Raw genomic sequence first — 16,455 nt, 5'->3', positions numbered from 1 at the left:
AGCTGAGTTAAATTCTTAACAATCAGAGTGGGAATAAAAAGCTGCAGAATCATACAAATCATTCTATGTATGATTATATAATACTGAATATGTTATATACAAATCATTATATATATAATCCCACCCGAAAGAATGGAAAGCAATAAATGACTGGTCGACTTTGACTTGTCACTTCCACCTAGATCCTAAGAAAAGAGATATAGACCTTGATCCCTGCATACAAGAAATTTACAACTTACTGCTATTAATTAAATGAATGACAATGATAACAGTCTTCCAAAATATATTTCAATGTTGTGGGGCGTTTAAAAATCTCTCTGTATGTAATACATAACTTAGTGGGGATAAATTTAAATTAGCCTTCTTCACTATGAGTTGGACCTAAATGGTTTTTTATGTGAGACATATTAGATAAATGTGTTATCATATTTTTTCCTTTGCTAAGTCACTTTGTACATAATATTTTACTTGCATTTATAGGTATTTATAACTTACCTCCAATATGCATTGGATATATAGTTGGTGGTTTAATTATGAAGAAGTTCAAGATTACTGTCATACAAGCTGCCCACATAGGATGTTGGTTATCTTTAATTGAGTACCTTCTCTATTTTTTGTGTTTTCTCATGATCTGTGATAATTCTTCAGTTGCTGGCATAACCACCTCTTATGAAAGGTATGTTGTTTTCTAATGAATGTCATACTCTGACAAAAGTTAATAACATATTTTCTACAGTGATTACTCATGACCAGATTATTTGCTAATTGGAGTTAATGGCAGGAATTTGTGGTCTTTCTCCATCTTATTAAAGAGGTTGGGAATATATCACAGAGTTAGTGAGCTTATGATTGCGTGTGTGTGTGTGTGTGTGTGTGTGTGTGTGTGTGTGTGTTTGTCTTTGTGATATCCTAGTAGATAGTAAAATGAATATCACAGAAACTAGTTATGGTTTTAGGTTGTATTAGGATGTGTTATTCATACATTTTATACAACCATAAATAGGTAAAATTAAGAGTTGACTATACAGTCTCAATCACCTTTATATGGTTCCACGATGGGCTTAAATTTAATGTAACTGAATCCTAATACATGATATATCGATGCTTATATAAATTTATATATTTTATTTGTATAGGTATATCTATATCGTTGAATGGTTTTAGATTTGCATTTTGAGGGTTACCTGGGTTCACAGGAAGGTTTTGCATAGTGATATGAATTTTTAAAAGTCATTTGTAGGACGTATCTAGATAATGGAGTGATTAGCTGAAATGAAGAGCATCCTGAAATGATCCCTTTAAAATTACCAAGGACTATACAATTGGAATAATATTAAATATATAATCATAAAAGTAATTTTATATATTATCTTACTTGAGTCTTGCAAATTCCATTTAAGATAGCTGTTGTTATTTCCATTTTACAGACGAAGAATTGAGATTCAGAGAGATTAAATGACAAAGGGAGGTCATGGAAAACCTCTTCAACTCCATCAATGTATAAAAATAGAATTTAAAATTGGTAAAATCTTAAAGATTATCTCCATCTCCAATTATCCTGATTCCCAGAGCAAATATGTAAAAAGGCATAATCTAATCATGAGTCAGGACTTTAATTCAGTTTCTAGACTCCCATGCTAGCATTCTTTTCATCATATTACATTGAACATAAGAAAAGTAATCTTGTTAGACCTTTAGATCTGTTTTTAAATCGAAATATAGTTGATTTACAATGTGTTAGTTTCAGGTGTACAGCAAAGTGATTCAGTTACACACACAAATATAAATATATATATATATGTTTCTTTTTCAGATTCTTTTCCATTACAGGTTATTACAAGATATTGAATATAATTCCCTGTGCTATACAGTAGTTCTTGTTGTTTATTTTATATAAACTATTCATTTTTTATACAATTCTATTTATTTTTTTATAGTGTATATCTGTTAATCTCAAACTCCTAATTTACCTCTCCCTTCTTTCCACTTTGGTAACCATAAATTTGTTTTCTTCGTCTGTGAGTCTGTTTCTGTTTTGTAAATAAGTTCATTTGTATCATTTTGTTTAGATTCCACCTAAGTGATATCATGTGATATTTGTCTTTCTCTGTGTTAGACCCTTTTTAAAAAACTCTTTTTCCCTGGTTTTATTGAGATATAATTGACAAAAAACATCATGTAGGTTTAAGGTGTATAATCTGATGATTTGATACATTATATATTGCAATATGATTATCACAATAAGGTTAGTTAACACATCCATCACCTCACATATTTACAGTTTTGTGTGTGTGTATGGTAACTTTTAAGATCTACTCTCTTGGGAACTTTAAAACATACAGTATTGTTAACCATAGTCACTAGGATGTACATCGTATCCCCAGAACTTATTCACCTCATCTCTGCAAGCTTGTCCCTTTGACCACCTTTCCCCATTCCTTTTCCTACCTCGCAGCAACCACCAATCTACTGTTTCCATGAGTTCAGTTTTTTTAGATTCCACAAATAAGTGAGATCATATAGCATTTTTCTTTCTCTTTCTGACTTACTTCACTTTGCATAAAGCACTCAAGCCTCATCCATATTGTTGCAAATGGCAGGATTTCCTTCTTTTTCTACGGTGGGTGATATTCCATTTTGTGTGTGTGTGTGTGTATATACATATACCACATTTTCTTTATCCATTCATCTGTCAATGCACACATAGGTTATTTCCATGTCTTGGTTATCATTGTGAATAATGCTTCAATGAACACAGGAATAGAGATATCTCTTCAATCGTCTATTTTCATTCCTTTGGATAAATACCTAGAAGTGGAATTTCTGGATCATATGGTAGTTCTGTTTTTAATTTCTTGAGGACACTCCATACTGTTTTCCACAGTGGCTCTATCAATTTACATTCCCACCAAAAGTGCACAAGGTTTCCCTTTTCTCTACATTCTTGCCAGCATTTGTTATCTCTTTCCTTTTGATAACAGACATCCCCTTAAACATCCTAATAGGTGTAAGGTGATATCTCATTGTGGTTTTGATCTGCATTTCCCTGATAATTAGTGATGTTGAGCACCTTTTCATTTACCTGTTTGGCTGTTTGTATGTCCTCTTTGGAAAAAATGTCTATTCAGGTCCTCTGCCCATTTCTAAATTAGATCATTTGGTTTTTGTTATTGAGTTGTATAAGTTCTTTATATTTTGGAAATTAACCTCTTATCAGATATATGATTTGCAACTATTTTCTCCTATTTCATAGGTTGCCTTTTCATTTCGCTGATGGTTTCACTTTCTGTGCAGCAGCTTTTTAGTTTGATGTCATCCCACGCATTTATTTTTCCTTTTGTTACTTGTGCTTTTGTTGTCAAATCCAAAAAACTCATTGCCAATACTGGAGTCAAGGAGCTTACCCTTTATGTTTTCTTCTAGGAGTTTCATGGTTTCTGGTCTTAAATTTAAATCTTAATCAATTTGAGTTGATTTTTGTGTATGGTGTAAGATAAGGATCCAGTTTCATTCTTCTGCATGTGGCTGTCTGGTTTTCCCACCACCATTTATGAAGAGACTTTCCCAACCCTATTGTATATATTCCTAGCTCCTTTGTTGTAAATTAATTGACATACATGCATAGGTTTTTTTCTGGGCTTTCTATTCTGTTCCATTGATCTATGTGACTGTTTTTATGCCAATACCATACTCTTTTAATTACAATAGCTTTGTAATACGGTTTGAAATGAGGAAGTGTGATATTTACACCTTTATTCTTCTTTCTCAAGATTCCTTTGACTATTCAGGGTCTTTGTGGCTGTAGGATGGGCTCTGTGGCTGCCCAGGCTCTCAGGCCAGGCATTCTGGATGGGTAGGACTGGAGGCTATACTTAGCAGTTGGGTGGAGCTCCATGGCCAGGGTGGCACATTGACTGGGAACCCAAACCAGGCAGAACTGCCAACCGAGCTCTCTGGCCAGATGGGGTCACCACTCAGCTCTGCAGATGGGCAGAGGCACTAGCTGGGATCCCTGCTTGGGCACTGCTGCAAGCAGGAATTCAGTTTACCAAGATCTGACTGCTGGTTGCTGTAAGTCCTTCCCCCCTCTCCTTCTCCAGTGGTCAAACCCCCCAGATTCTCCCAGTGATCCCCTTGTGGAAAGATCTGAGTGGGCCTCCTGGAAAGCATTCAACAATCTGGGGACACTGGGCTTTCTTTTCCCACTGGAGAAACCATAGGCTTAGGGGCACTGTCTTGATGTGGTGTTGTGCTAGCCAGGGGGAGGGGCAATCTGCTCAGAGTGTTATTGCTCCTGTTATCCTTCTAAGGTCATCCTTCTCAGTCTCTGTGGCTCAGGAGGTGCTTCAACCTCACAACTGTGTTCTGGGATTTTCACAGTGGTGTCTTGTTTATGGATAGCTGCTAATTGGTCTTCTTGATGATCACTGAACACTTTCTATACTAGAAGAATATATTTGTTTACTCAAGTAGTTGTTTCTGGAGCTAAGTGTATTATATACATTATAAATTGCACTTACAGACTTTGCTCTTACAGATTTTGAGCCCTTGAGATTGTTTTTATAAAATATGATCTCTCTTGTTATTTTCCACCATGTGGACCAATACTGGGATTTGTTCATCTTCATTTTTGAGTTCTAATTAATACCTGGAAAAATACTTTCTGTGCAGTAGGTGTTCAGGTAATGCTTGTTTATTGGCTTTTGTTTACCTGAAAGAAATCATTGAAAAACTGTCTGTGGTCACCAAAGTAAGGTGTATTTTCTTGCAGAGTTATAGTATCCAAGCCATACATTGACAGTTGGAAGATTTCTGCTTCTATTTTGGGAAGTAGAAGAAATATAATTGGGAACTGAGCTGAAAAGAAAAAGAAAATGCTCTAATATTCTTTCAATATCCATGGCATTATTTTAAATCATTTCAGAGTGCCACAAGATTTACATGTGGAAAATGTCATCCTTGCTGACTGCAACATGGATTGTAACTGTCCAACTAAAATATGGGACCCTGTATGTGGAAACGATGGTTTGTCATACATGTCAGCTTGTCTTGCAGGTTGTGAGACATCCTCTGGAACAGGAATAAACATGGTAACATATCTTATTGGCCTTTTATACAGAACTTTTGTTTTATGCACTGCATTGGCACATTCCAACTATGAACTGGGTCCATATTTGACAAAAGTAAAATTAAAGTCTTTCAAAACAAAATTATAATTTTTTGTGGAAAAAATAAGTTAATTTTTATGTGCTCACTTAATTTATCTTTTACTTCCTAGATCTTATTTGAATTCTTCTGCATCTCTGAGCTCTGATCTTTAATTTCATAACAGTTGACATTATTACTTAGTGTCATTTAAAAATACTCTAGACTGAAAAAAAATACTCTAGACTGAGATAAAGTAGGCAGTTTTGCTCTCAATTATCCAGTCAATCTCTTTGCTGGTTTTTTTTTCTTTTTTCCTGTGTATATGTACACATGTACTTTCTGTGTTTTTACATCGTGACAGCTTTTTAAGAAGATAGAATTGAGCATGTTTTCTTGCCTAAAAAATGTCACTTATAATGTTGGTTGGTGATCAAAATAAAATACAAATTTTGATTTATTTATTTTATTGCTGGGTCAAAACATATACAAAATTCTAACGTTTATAATGGTTATTTATTCATTTATTTAAAACATCTTTATTGGAGTATAATTGCTTTACAATGGTGTGTTAGTTTCTGCTTTATAACAAAGTGAATCAGTTATACATATACATATGTCCCCATATCTCTTCCCTCTTGCATCTCCCTCCCTCCCACCCTCCCTATCCCACCCCTCTAGGTGGTCACAAAGCACCAAGCTGATCTCCCTGTGCTATGCGGCTGCTTCTCACTAGCTATCTATTTTACATTTGGTAGTCTATGTATGTCCATGCCACTCTCTCACTTTGTCCCAGCTTCCCCTTCCCCCTCCCCATATCCTCAAGACCATTCTCTAGTAGGTCTGTGTCTTTATTCCCGTCTTGCCCATAGGTTCTTCAGGACCATTTTTTTTCTTTATTCCATATATATGTGTTAGCATACGGTATTTGTTTTTCTCTTTCTGACTTACTTCACTCTGTTGCCACTACAATATTGTCTTGATTATTGTAGCTTTGTAGTATAGTCTGAAGTCAGGGAGCCTGATTCCTCCAGCTCCTTTTTTCTTTCTCAAGATTGCTTTGTTTATTCGGAGATTTTTGTGTTTCCAAACAAATTGTGAAATGTTTTTCATTTAAACCTTGTGTTTCCTTATTCATTTTCATTTTATATGATCTGTCCATTGGTGCAAATGGGGTGTTAAAGTCCCCTACTATGATTGTGTTACTGTCAATTTCCCCTTTTATGGCTGTTAGCATTTGCCTTACGTATTGAGGTGCTCCTATGTTGGGTGCATAAATATTTACAACTGTTATATCTTCTTCTTGGATCGATCCCTTGATCATTATGTAGTGTCCTTCTTTGTCTCTTGTAATAGTGTTTATTTTAACGTCTATTTTGTCTGATATGAGAATTGCTACTCCATCTTTCTTTTGATTTCCATTTGCATGGAATATCTTTTTCCATCCCCTTACTTTCAGTCTGTATGTGTCCCTAAGTCTGAAGTGGGTCTCTCGTAGACAGCATATATACAGGTCTTGTTTTTGTATCCATTCAGCCAGTCCGTGTCTATGGTTGGAGCATTTAATCCATTTACATTTAAGTTAATTATCGATATATATGTTCCTATTCCCATTTTCTTAATTGTTTTGGGTTTGTTATTGTAGGTCTTTTGTGCCTGTCGCCAGCGGCTAAGGTTTGTTCAGTGGGTTGCGTAGGGTTCCTGGTGGAGGGGAATAGTGCCTGTGTTCTGGTGGATGAGGCTGGATCTTTTCTTTCTGATGGGCAGGTCCACGTCTGGTGGTGTGTTTTGGGGTGTCTGTGGCCTTATTATGATTTTAGGCAGCCTCTCTGCTAATGGATGGGGTTGTGTTCCTATCCTGCTAGTTGTTTGGCATAGGGTGTACAGCACTGTAGCTTGCTGGTCGTTCAGTGAAGCTGGGTCTTGGCATTGACATGGAGATCTCCTGGAGATTTTCACCGTTTGATATTTCTTACAGCTGGGAGCTCTCTTGTGGACCAGTGTCCTGAACTTGGCACTCCTACCTCAGAGGCACAGCCCTGACACCTGGCTGGAGCACCAGGATCCTGTCATCAACACAGCTCAGAATAAATGGGAGAAAAAAATAGAAAGAAAGAAAGTAGAAGATAAAAAAAAATAAAGTAACATAAAATAAAATAAAGTTATTTAAATAAAAAATACTTATTAAAAAAAAGTTTTGTATCTGAGGCTGCTGGGAGAGATTTCCCTTTCTCTTCTTTGTTCGCACAGCTCCGGAGCTCAGCTTTGGATTTGGCCCCACGTTTGCGTGTAGGTCGTCTGAGGGCGTCTGTTCTTTGCTCAGACAGGACGGGGTTAAAGGAGCCGCTGACTCGGGGGCTCTGGCTCACTCAGGCCGGTGGGAGGGCGGGGTACGGATGCCTGAGGCGGCAGAGGTCGGTGTGACGTTGAAACAGCCTGAGGCGCACCGTGCGTTCTCCCGGGGAAGTTGTCCCTGGATCCCGGGACCCTGGCAGTGGCGGGCTGCATAGGCTTTCAGGAGGGGAGGTGTGGATAGTGACCTGTGATTGCACACAGGCTTCTTGCTGGCGGCAGCAGCAGCCTTAGTGTCTCACGCCCGTCTCTGGGGTCCGCGCTTTTAGCTGCGGTTCGCGCCCGTCTATGGAGCTCCTTTGAGCAGCGCTCTTAATCCCCTCTCCTCGCGCACCAGGAAACAAAGAGCGAAGAAAAAGTCTCTTGTCCCTTCGGAAGCTCCAGACTTTTCCCGGACTCCCTCCCGGCTAGCCGTGTTGCACTAACCCCCTTCAGGCTGTGTTCACACGGCCAACCCCAGTCCTCTCCCTGGGATCCGGCCTCTGCAGCCCGAGCCTCAGCTCCCAGCCCCGCCCGCCCCGGCGGGTGAGCAGACAAGCCTCTTGGGCTGGTGAGTGCCGGTCGGCACCGATCCTCTGTGCCGGAACCTCTCCACTTTGCCCTCCGCACCCCTGTTGCTGTGCTCTTCTCCGCGGCTCTGAAGCTTTCCCCCTCTGTCACCTGCAGTCTCTGCCCGCGAAGGGGCTTCTAGTGTGTGGAAACCTTTCCTCCTTCACAGCTCTCTCCCACTGGTGCAGGTCCCATCCCTATTCTTTTGTCTCTGTTTTTGCTTTTGCCCTACCCAGCTATGGGGGGAGTTACTTGCCTTTTGGGAGGTCTGAGGTCTTCTGCCGGCGTTCAGTAGGTGTTCTGTAGGAGCTGTTCCACATGTAGATGTATTTCTGATGTATTTACGGGGAGGAAGGTGATCTCCACTTCTTACTCTTCTGCCATCTTGAAGCTCCACCTTCCAAATTTGATTCTTACTGAAACCTGGGAACATAAGAATTCAAAAACGGTTGACTTTGTTCTGTTTGTGAAATAAACTATATTTTTTGAAATAAAACTTTGTTTATTGGTAAGTAAACATTTCAACTGAGCATTCTGAAGCAAATTTTATTTGTCATATTTAGCATGTGGCAAAACAGCATGTTTTTCTAAAAAGCATGACTTTTAGGCAACAGGGCTATTGCAAATGTACTCAGATTTAGAAAGAAATACCGTTTTTCGGAAACCACCTTCTATGTTTTGTTTCATGAGATAATCCTGAGACACATTAAAGGATATGAGAATAAAGGGAATAAACTGTCTATCTTGACCTAATTGGGCATGCAGAAAATATTTGAGATTTGTATTCAAAACTTTCGTTCCTTAAATAGGATAATATATTATTTTTGACAGGTGTTCCAAAATTGTAGCTGCATTCAAACACCAGGAAATTCATCTGCAGTTCTTGGGCTATGTGACAAGGGACAGGACTGTTCCATGATGCTCCAGTACTTTTTAATCTTGTCGGTGGTCAGCAGTTTCATCTATTCTTTATCTGCCATCCCTGGATATATGGTTCTCCTGAGGTACAAGAATTGTTTTCTTTATTTAGATTTATTTCTGGTTATTTAGTAAGGGAGCTTTTTCTAAGAAATCCACTTAAGTCCACAGTATCTAAGAACCTGGTGCTCTATATATACCAGTTATTAAGATTTTCCCGTTAAGCATTGTTGAATTTTACCAAATTTTAAAGTTAGCAATAAAAATGTTTATCTGTTGGTATTTCCCTCCCTATCTTTCCTACCTTATTTCTTAGAGTTAAATTAGTGAACCTCTCATTGTTTAACACAAGAAGAGACACATTTATATTTTAGGGTAAACCATATGAAATGATCATTTTCCTAGGTACAGAGTGGTTGCCTAGCTGTCATTTCTTATAGTTCAACCTATAGGACAGCAGAGTTTAAAGCTGTCGGAAGTCTCAGTTTCACCAATTACTACCCACAGGGCAAAAGGCAGGTTAATTGATCTTTGTGAACTCCTTTTATCTTTAATTAAAAAATCTTCTGTCTTATAAGGCTACTGTGAGACACAAACATTGAAGGGCTTACTGAAAATAGGAAATTGCAGAGCTAGGATTCAGACTTAGGTTTATTACATGTATTTTTCCAATTACAGCAGCTTCATGCCTTGTAAACAATTCTAAACATGCCTAGTAAGCAAAGTGCATTGTTTTCTCTTTTCTTCATCTTGAAGCAGAGTTAAGTTGATCATAATTCTCAGTTCATAGTTTATCCTAGGTGAGGTAAGGTTTCCCTCTTGTTTTATTTCACTTTATTTTAATTTTTTTCATTCCATTCCCCACTTCCTATTACCACCGACATCTATATTAATATGATAGACATATGTTCTTAAATACATATTTTCCTTTGTAAAATATTAAGTTTTTTGTGTATTGTGTTTTATATTCACACAACTAGTGTTGTGCCATAAATTTGTTTTGGTTCAAAAGGTACATGGATACATAAATTCACCAAGTACTGCTAGTACTTATGAGTTATTCTCGTACCATCAATGCATGGGAATTTCTACTTCCTTATAGCCTCACCAACACTTAGAATTATTGAACTTTCTGACTTTGACTCTTCCAATGGGTGTAAAATGGTAGCTCACTGATGTTTTAATATGTGATTTCCTAATTCAATGAGTTTAAGAATTTCTTCAAACTTTTTTCTAGTTATTAATGCTTCTGCTTCAAGATGCTTATTCATTATTTTTGCCCATTTTCATTATAATTCCTATACTTTTCTTGGTGAATTATAGACATTAATGTAATATTGTTTACTTGCTACAATTATCTTTTCCTGGTCTCTCATCTTTCCTTTGAAGTTTTTCATAGTATTTTTTATGAAATTAAATCCTAAATTTTGTTGTAGTGAAATCTAACAATTTTCTTGCCTTAGGGTTTGTGTATTGGGGAGTCACATTTCAAAAGGGTTCCCATATCCCTAATTTATAAAAGTATTGCTCTAAATTTTATCCTACCAGCTATACAGCTTTACCCAGTTCTTTAAGTCATCACAAGTCTATCTTTATGTGTGGCTCAAGAGAGAGAGATATTCAGTGTTATTTTTCTCCAAAAAATAAAGAAGCTTTCCCAGCATCATAGCACAAATGAGAGGTCTTTATTCCATTGATTTGTGGTGCCATCTTTATCGTATTTAAAGTTTTTATATAACATGGGCCATTTTCATTCTTATTCTGTTCCACGGTTTATTTGTTCTCATACCAGTGACATTGCATATGTTAATGTCTCATACAGTAGCTCTTCCTCACCCACCCAACACTTTCACCTTCACTCTTCCTTATTCTTTTCTTCCTAAATTGATTTAGCTATCAATGCATGGATCTTTATACTCACATATGAATTTGATTGTATGGATTCTATATATTAATTGGAGAAACTCTGACATCAAATATTTGTGAACATGGAAAATTTTTCCATTTATTTAAAAATTCCTTTATAGATACTACACACACACACACACACATATAGTATGTATATACACACACAAAATGTTACCATGTACAATTGCAAATATATATGTACCCATATATATCCAAACATACCTATATGGACATGTACTTATTTGTAATTTAACATGGTGTTATTTTCTTTTATATTTTCTAGTTGGTTATTGTTGGTTTAGAGGAATGCTGTTGATTTTTTAAAGTTTACTTTTTATCCAGCAACTTTTCTTATTTTTCTAATAACTTGTTGATTTTGTTAGGTTTTCTATGTAGAAATATGTGCACATATGGAGAGTTTTATCTCTTCACTTCCAAACCTTACACATCTTAGGTTTTAAAAATTTTCTTACAGCATCAGCTTGGACCTCCAAAACTGTGTTAAACTATTTGGTGATAGTGAGTGTTCTTATTCTTTTCTAATTTTAATGGAAACCATGTAAAATTTTTCCATTAAATATGATGCTTGCTATAGATTTTTAGTATGAGTTTTCATCTAGTTTCTGAGTTTTTAATAATAGAATCAGTATTCAACTATCAATATATTTTTCTTCATCTAGGAAAAAATTTACATATAATCTTCCAACTCAGTACTTTTAGTGTAGTGGAAAAAAGTGATAGTTTTTTTCTACATTGAACTGCTTGCATATCTAAGAAAAACCATACTTAATCACAATATATTTTTATATATGATTTGATTTAAATAATAATTTATTTAAAATTATTATATCTATGTTGATAAGTAAAACATACCTTTTATTTTCTATTCTTTTTTGGTTTTTTTTTTGGAATCTTTCTAGGCCCACAAAATAAATTTTCTGTTTTTAAACTTCTGGAACAACTTGCATTAAATATCTGTTTGTTGAAAGTTTTATGAATTCACTTGTAAAACTGTTTGTACTTTGGGCTTATTTGGTCAGTGATACTTGGTTATTATTTTCATTTATTTAATGTTAGTGTCTATTCACATTTTCCATATCTGCTTACACCAGTTGTATACTTGTTAGTGTATGGTGTTTATAATATTCTTTTATCATTCTGATATTCTCTGATATATATATATATCAGAGAATATATATATATATATTTCTTTTTTAAAGAACCAGTTTTTGGCTTTGATAATCTTTATTTCATCTATTTCTGCTCTTTATTTATTTAAAATTTTTTTTCCTTTTGGGCTTGCTCTGTTTTTCTTTATTCAACTATTTGAGTTTAACACTTAGATAATTTGCTCATTTTGATTAATGTAAATAAAATCATACATTTCCTTGCAAGTATTGCTTTAGTTATATCTGAACTAGTATTTTCCATGAAGTTTACTTCTAACTCTTTTGTAATATCTTTTATGTTTGCTCCACCACACAAAAATTTATTTATGTGTTATATAATTTCCATATCTATGAGAAATTTCTATAGGTATCCTTTATTATTGTTATTTCATTTTCACGTTCAGAGAATATAATCTGACAGATGTGGGGTTTGGGGGGAAATATTGAGGCTTTCTTTGGGGCATAATGCATGTTCAATTTTTGAGTGTTTCATGTGTTTCTGAAAAGAAAGTGTAACTTCTGCATTTTGGATATACAGTTTCAATATTTCTTTGATTGAAGTTAATCACTGTGTTATCTAAATTTTGTAGATCTATGCTTGTTTTTGGTCTGCTTAATTCAACAATTTTTTGAAGATGGATGTTAAAATCTTTTAAAATTGCTGATGTATTTCTTCCTATAATTCTGTCAGTTTTTTAATTTATATATTTGGAGGCTATATTGTAGGATGTAAATGTGTTTTTATCATTATACTTCTATTATTAGCAGCACTTAATTTTCTTCTTTATCTTTTAGTCATTTCTTTCAGGCAATTCTATTTTGTCTCTTATTAAAATTGCAGTACTGGCTTTCTTTTGGTTCACTGCTTCCTGTTACACCTTTTTCCTTCCCTTTCTTTTCAATCTTCAATCTTCTATTTCACTTTATAGACAATATGCTGGATCTGATTTTGTAATTTCAGATTGGTGAGTTTAACCCACTTATATTTATTGTAATTAATGTGATAGGGCTCTTTTGCCACTTTATTTCATATATTCTATTTATTTGACTTTTTGCTTCTGTTTTTGCTTTCCATTGTATTTATTGGATTTTCTTCTGCTGCTTTAAAAGTCATATCTTTCCAATGGCTAGCCTGATTATTGAAATTCTTAGCTACATTTCTGTTTTACTTATCAATTTCAAAACTTTTCAGTAATAATATCTACTTTCTATTAAGATGAATACTTAATCATGCTCTCATATCTCTTCATATCTTTACTCTCTTCCTCCAGCTCTTGCCAAGATCACATTGTTGGATTTAACCCCTGAATTTTTATGGATATACTTATGCTTTTCTCTATTTTTGTGGAATCTTCATGGATCTCCTACCATGATGGTAGAGGGATGCAACATCTATGCTACTCTGCCAGTTTTTAAGAACTATTTTAATTTCTCTCAGCATTTTCCCATAATTTGCATTTTAATTTTTCTTTCTTATTTCTGGATTCTAGAATTAATGTTGTTATCAATGTCAAATAGTGACAGCATTTGGAGAACAGTTTAAACTGTTTACAATTTCTTAGCTATAAGGATTTCATACTTTTGTGAGATTATAAGGTGGTATATTAGAAATAGAGGAGAAAGAAAAATTCTTCAGTGAAATTTAAATGCCCTGTTTTCTGTATTAAATGGTAACTATGGGAGCAAGAGGGTCATGCTAGGTCTCCTGGCCTTTCTTACTTCCTTCTCAGTAAAATCCTTGATGCTGTCTAAATAACCTACATGTTAGATAGATAATGACCAGATCAACTGTATCTCAGCTGAAGAGTTATTTGAATTGGTAAAATACTTATGCCAAGAAAATGCCAATAATATGATGTTTTTGCTAAAAATGTACTACGTCCTTTTGTGAAGAAAGCTGCTTTCATTTTCTCAGCTTTGAGTTAATCAAAGAAGGGAAGGGAATACAGAGGAACTCTCCAAGTGAATTCTTGGAGCAGGTAGCCATGCTGCTGATGAAGTGAGTGGAGCACAAAAAGTGCCATTGGGGAATTACAGTCTTCATTTCTACTCATAGGAATTTCAGGCAACAGTGAAAACATCAGGGAATTTCTGGAGAGAATGGAGGAATCTGTGCCACTCTTGAAAAGATACCAAGTCACTTAAAATATGTTTGCTTTGGATTGTTTTCATCACTTTCCTTTGAAAATTTTTATTCTGGCTTTCTTTTCTCCTTACATTTATGTTTTTAAATTCTTGGCTTTTCTGTATTTTGTTAATAGAAATAATTTAAATACACCTAGAGTTGTACTGTTCTTGTTTTAGGCTAAAGTTTTAACCATCAGAATCAGGAAATACTATTCAAGAAGAGGATACTGGGGTAGAAATCAACTGATATGAAACATTTTCTTCCTTGATAACTTTATGATAGAAATGAATGAGCAAAAAGTGATGGATAAAATGCCAAGGACCAGAGGTGGGGCTCCTGTGAAGGTTATGAACTGGATAATCAGGCCTTGAATAACCAAGACCTGAGCAGGCAGGAAAATTTTCTAAGGCTCAGTGTGTTACTAGCACACAAAGAGTTCTTTTAAGAAACTGTGGTAGATTTTAAATGTCTACTTTTTAAATTTATGAATTCATTTATTTTTTAGGTGTATCAAGCCTGAAGAGAAGTCTCTTGGTGTGGGATTACATGCATTTTGCACAAGGGTATTAGGTAAAAATAGTTATTTTTCCCAACATCACATCAGATCACTATTAAATACTAAGTAGATGAAATCACTCCCTCGGAGTAGCAGTCTAGCAAATATCCCTTCTGCTTGTAAACAGCACTTTGTAATTAGTGTGAGAATGAAGAACAAAAAGAAATAGAGAACTTCTCTTTTTTATTTGAAAAAGACCTATCTGACCTTAATTCTACTTTTCATCAATGCAATTTGAAAAGCAAAGGAACAGGAAATGCTTTGTTAAAGTATAATGTGCATGTGATTGGCCCAAAACATTGCAGAAAAAAATGTAAAGAATCATTAATTCTGTGTTTTTCTCTACTGATGATTTTTATTTTGCATTTATCCTTCAGATTACTTATTTTTTATAATCTAAAAACTTTACAGTAAAAGTAACTTCCAGTTTCTAAAAGTAAAATTTAAAGCAATAGATGTATATTTTGTTAAACTTTATTTGTTCTACGAATAAAGTTAAAATGTTTCCAAACAAAATATATCTTCTTACCTTGCTAATGGATTCTTTCTCCCTTTTAATTGTAGCTGGAATTCCCGCACCTATATATTTTGGAGCTTTAGTGGACTCCACATGTTTGCATTGGGGTACTTTGAAATGTGGTGAGTCAGGGGCATGTAGGATATATGATTCCACCAACTTCAGGTAAAGATAATTTTTTAAATTGCTTTCTAAGCATAGGCAGTGTGTAAAACGGTACCATTCATATCTAACATTTTCTTTGTCAAGGGACTAGATTACTTTTGCCTTTGTTTCCAGAATAGATAGTGGTACTGTATCTCCAATTCTCATTTATATACTAGAATTTTATTTCCTCAATATTTTCAAAGTACTTGATAAATATAAGCATGGGTGGCTTTCAAAAGCTTGTTCCTTAAATTGGTTGCAATCAATATATTGTTGAAGGTCATGGCTGTACAAAAGCTACCTATCTAAATTATATTACTCGCAAGTATCCCCATTTAATCCTACATTATTTCAACATCTTACTAGGTTAAATCCTTACTTCCTTTCACTATCCATTTCTGATCTCTAAAATGGTATTTTTTCTCCCTTATTAAATTTCACTGACACAATATTCTTCATGTCTCTTAAAGCTTTATTATTTTTTTAATAACAGACCTGATTTTGAACAAACCTCATATGATAATATTAACCTGTTTTTTAACAAAACTCTTCCAATTTTCTCTTTTTATTTTCACATTCTTTTCCATTTGGAGACCTGGATTTTGTTTAAATTTATATTAATTTCTCCTTATGGGGCAGTAAGAAAACTCATTTTCTAAAAATGATTTAGCATTATTTAAAATAGTCTAAGGTCTTCTCTTGATCAGTGAAAGGATATATGTCAAGAACTGTGAAGAGAGCAGACAGAATGTGATTCATGTTTTCATCAGTTCCCCTTTCCCCTAAAGTTCCACAGGGGTAATATGGAGGTGGGCACAGATACATACTGTGCATGCAATGGGTTTGCATCACAATTGAGGAAAGCCAAGGATCCCTAGTGTAGGTTGGCCTCATCCTGCTGCTTTGATTCCTGTTCATAGTAGCTTTGGTTAAATGATATTTCAGACAAAATTATTATAGTTGGTACCATCCTCTGTCAGTCAGGTGAATTAGAGTGACCAATGAAGTGTACTCATGAGAAAATTCATCAGAAACTAATACAATGTAGAAACAAGAGTTACATGTT

At 35.0% G+C, this 16,455-nt stretch overlaps 1 protein-coding gene across 1 annotated transcript in view; it reads left to right on the top strand.

The window, feature by feature from the left end:
• The window catches only part of SLCO1A2 (solute carrier organic anion transporter family member 1A2), a 64,934-nt gene that overhangs the window by 42,692 nt on the left and 5,787 nt on the right, over nucleotides 1-16,455 (top strand). The window contains exons 11-15 of the mRNA XM_024733214.1: nucleotides 481-676; nucleotides 4,925-5,090; nucleotides 8,878-9,050; nucleotides 14,675-14,739; nucleotides 15,290-15,407. Of these exons, the coding sequence (XP_024588982.1) occupies nucleotides 481-676; nucleotides 4,925-5,090; nucleotides 8,878-9,050; nucleotides 14,675-14,739; nucleotides 15,290-15,407 (718 nt within the window). The remainder of the gene's footprint in view (nucleotides 1-480; nucleotides 677-4,924; nucleotides 5,091-8,877; nucleotides 9,051-14,674; nucleotides 14,740-15,289; nucleotides 15,408-16,455) is intronic.

The sequence above is a fragment of the Neophocaena asiaeorientalis genome, unplaced genomic scaffold (genome assembly GCF_003031525.2).
Source record: "Neophocaena asiaeorientalis asiaeorientalis breed wild unplaced genomic scaffold, Neophocaena_asiaeorientalis_V1.1 scaffold150, whole genome shotgun sequence".
Lineage (NCBI taxonomy): Eukaryota > Metazoa > Chordata > Mammalia > Artiodactyla > Phocoenidae > Neophocaena > Neophocaena asiaeorientalis.
The sequence above is the reverse complement of the archived record's forward strand: the minus strand, read 5'-3'. Positions and strand labels throughout refer to the sequence as shown.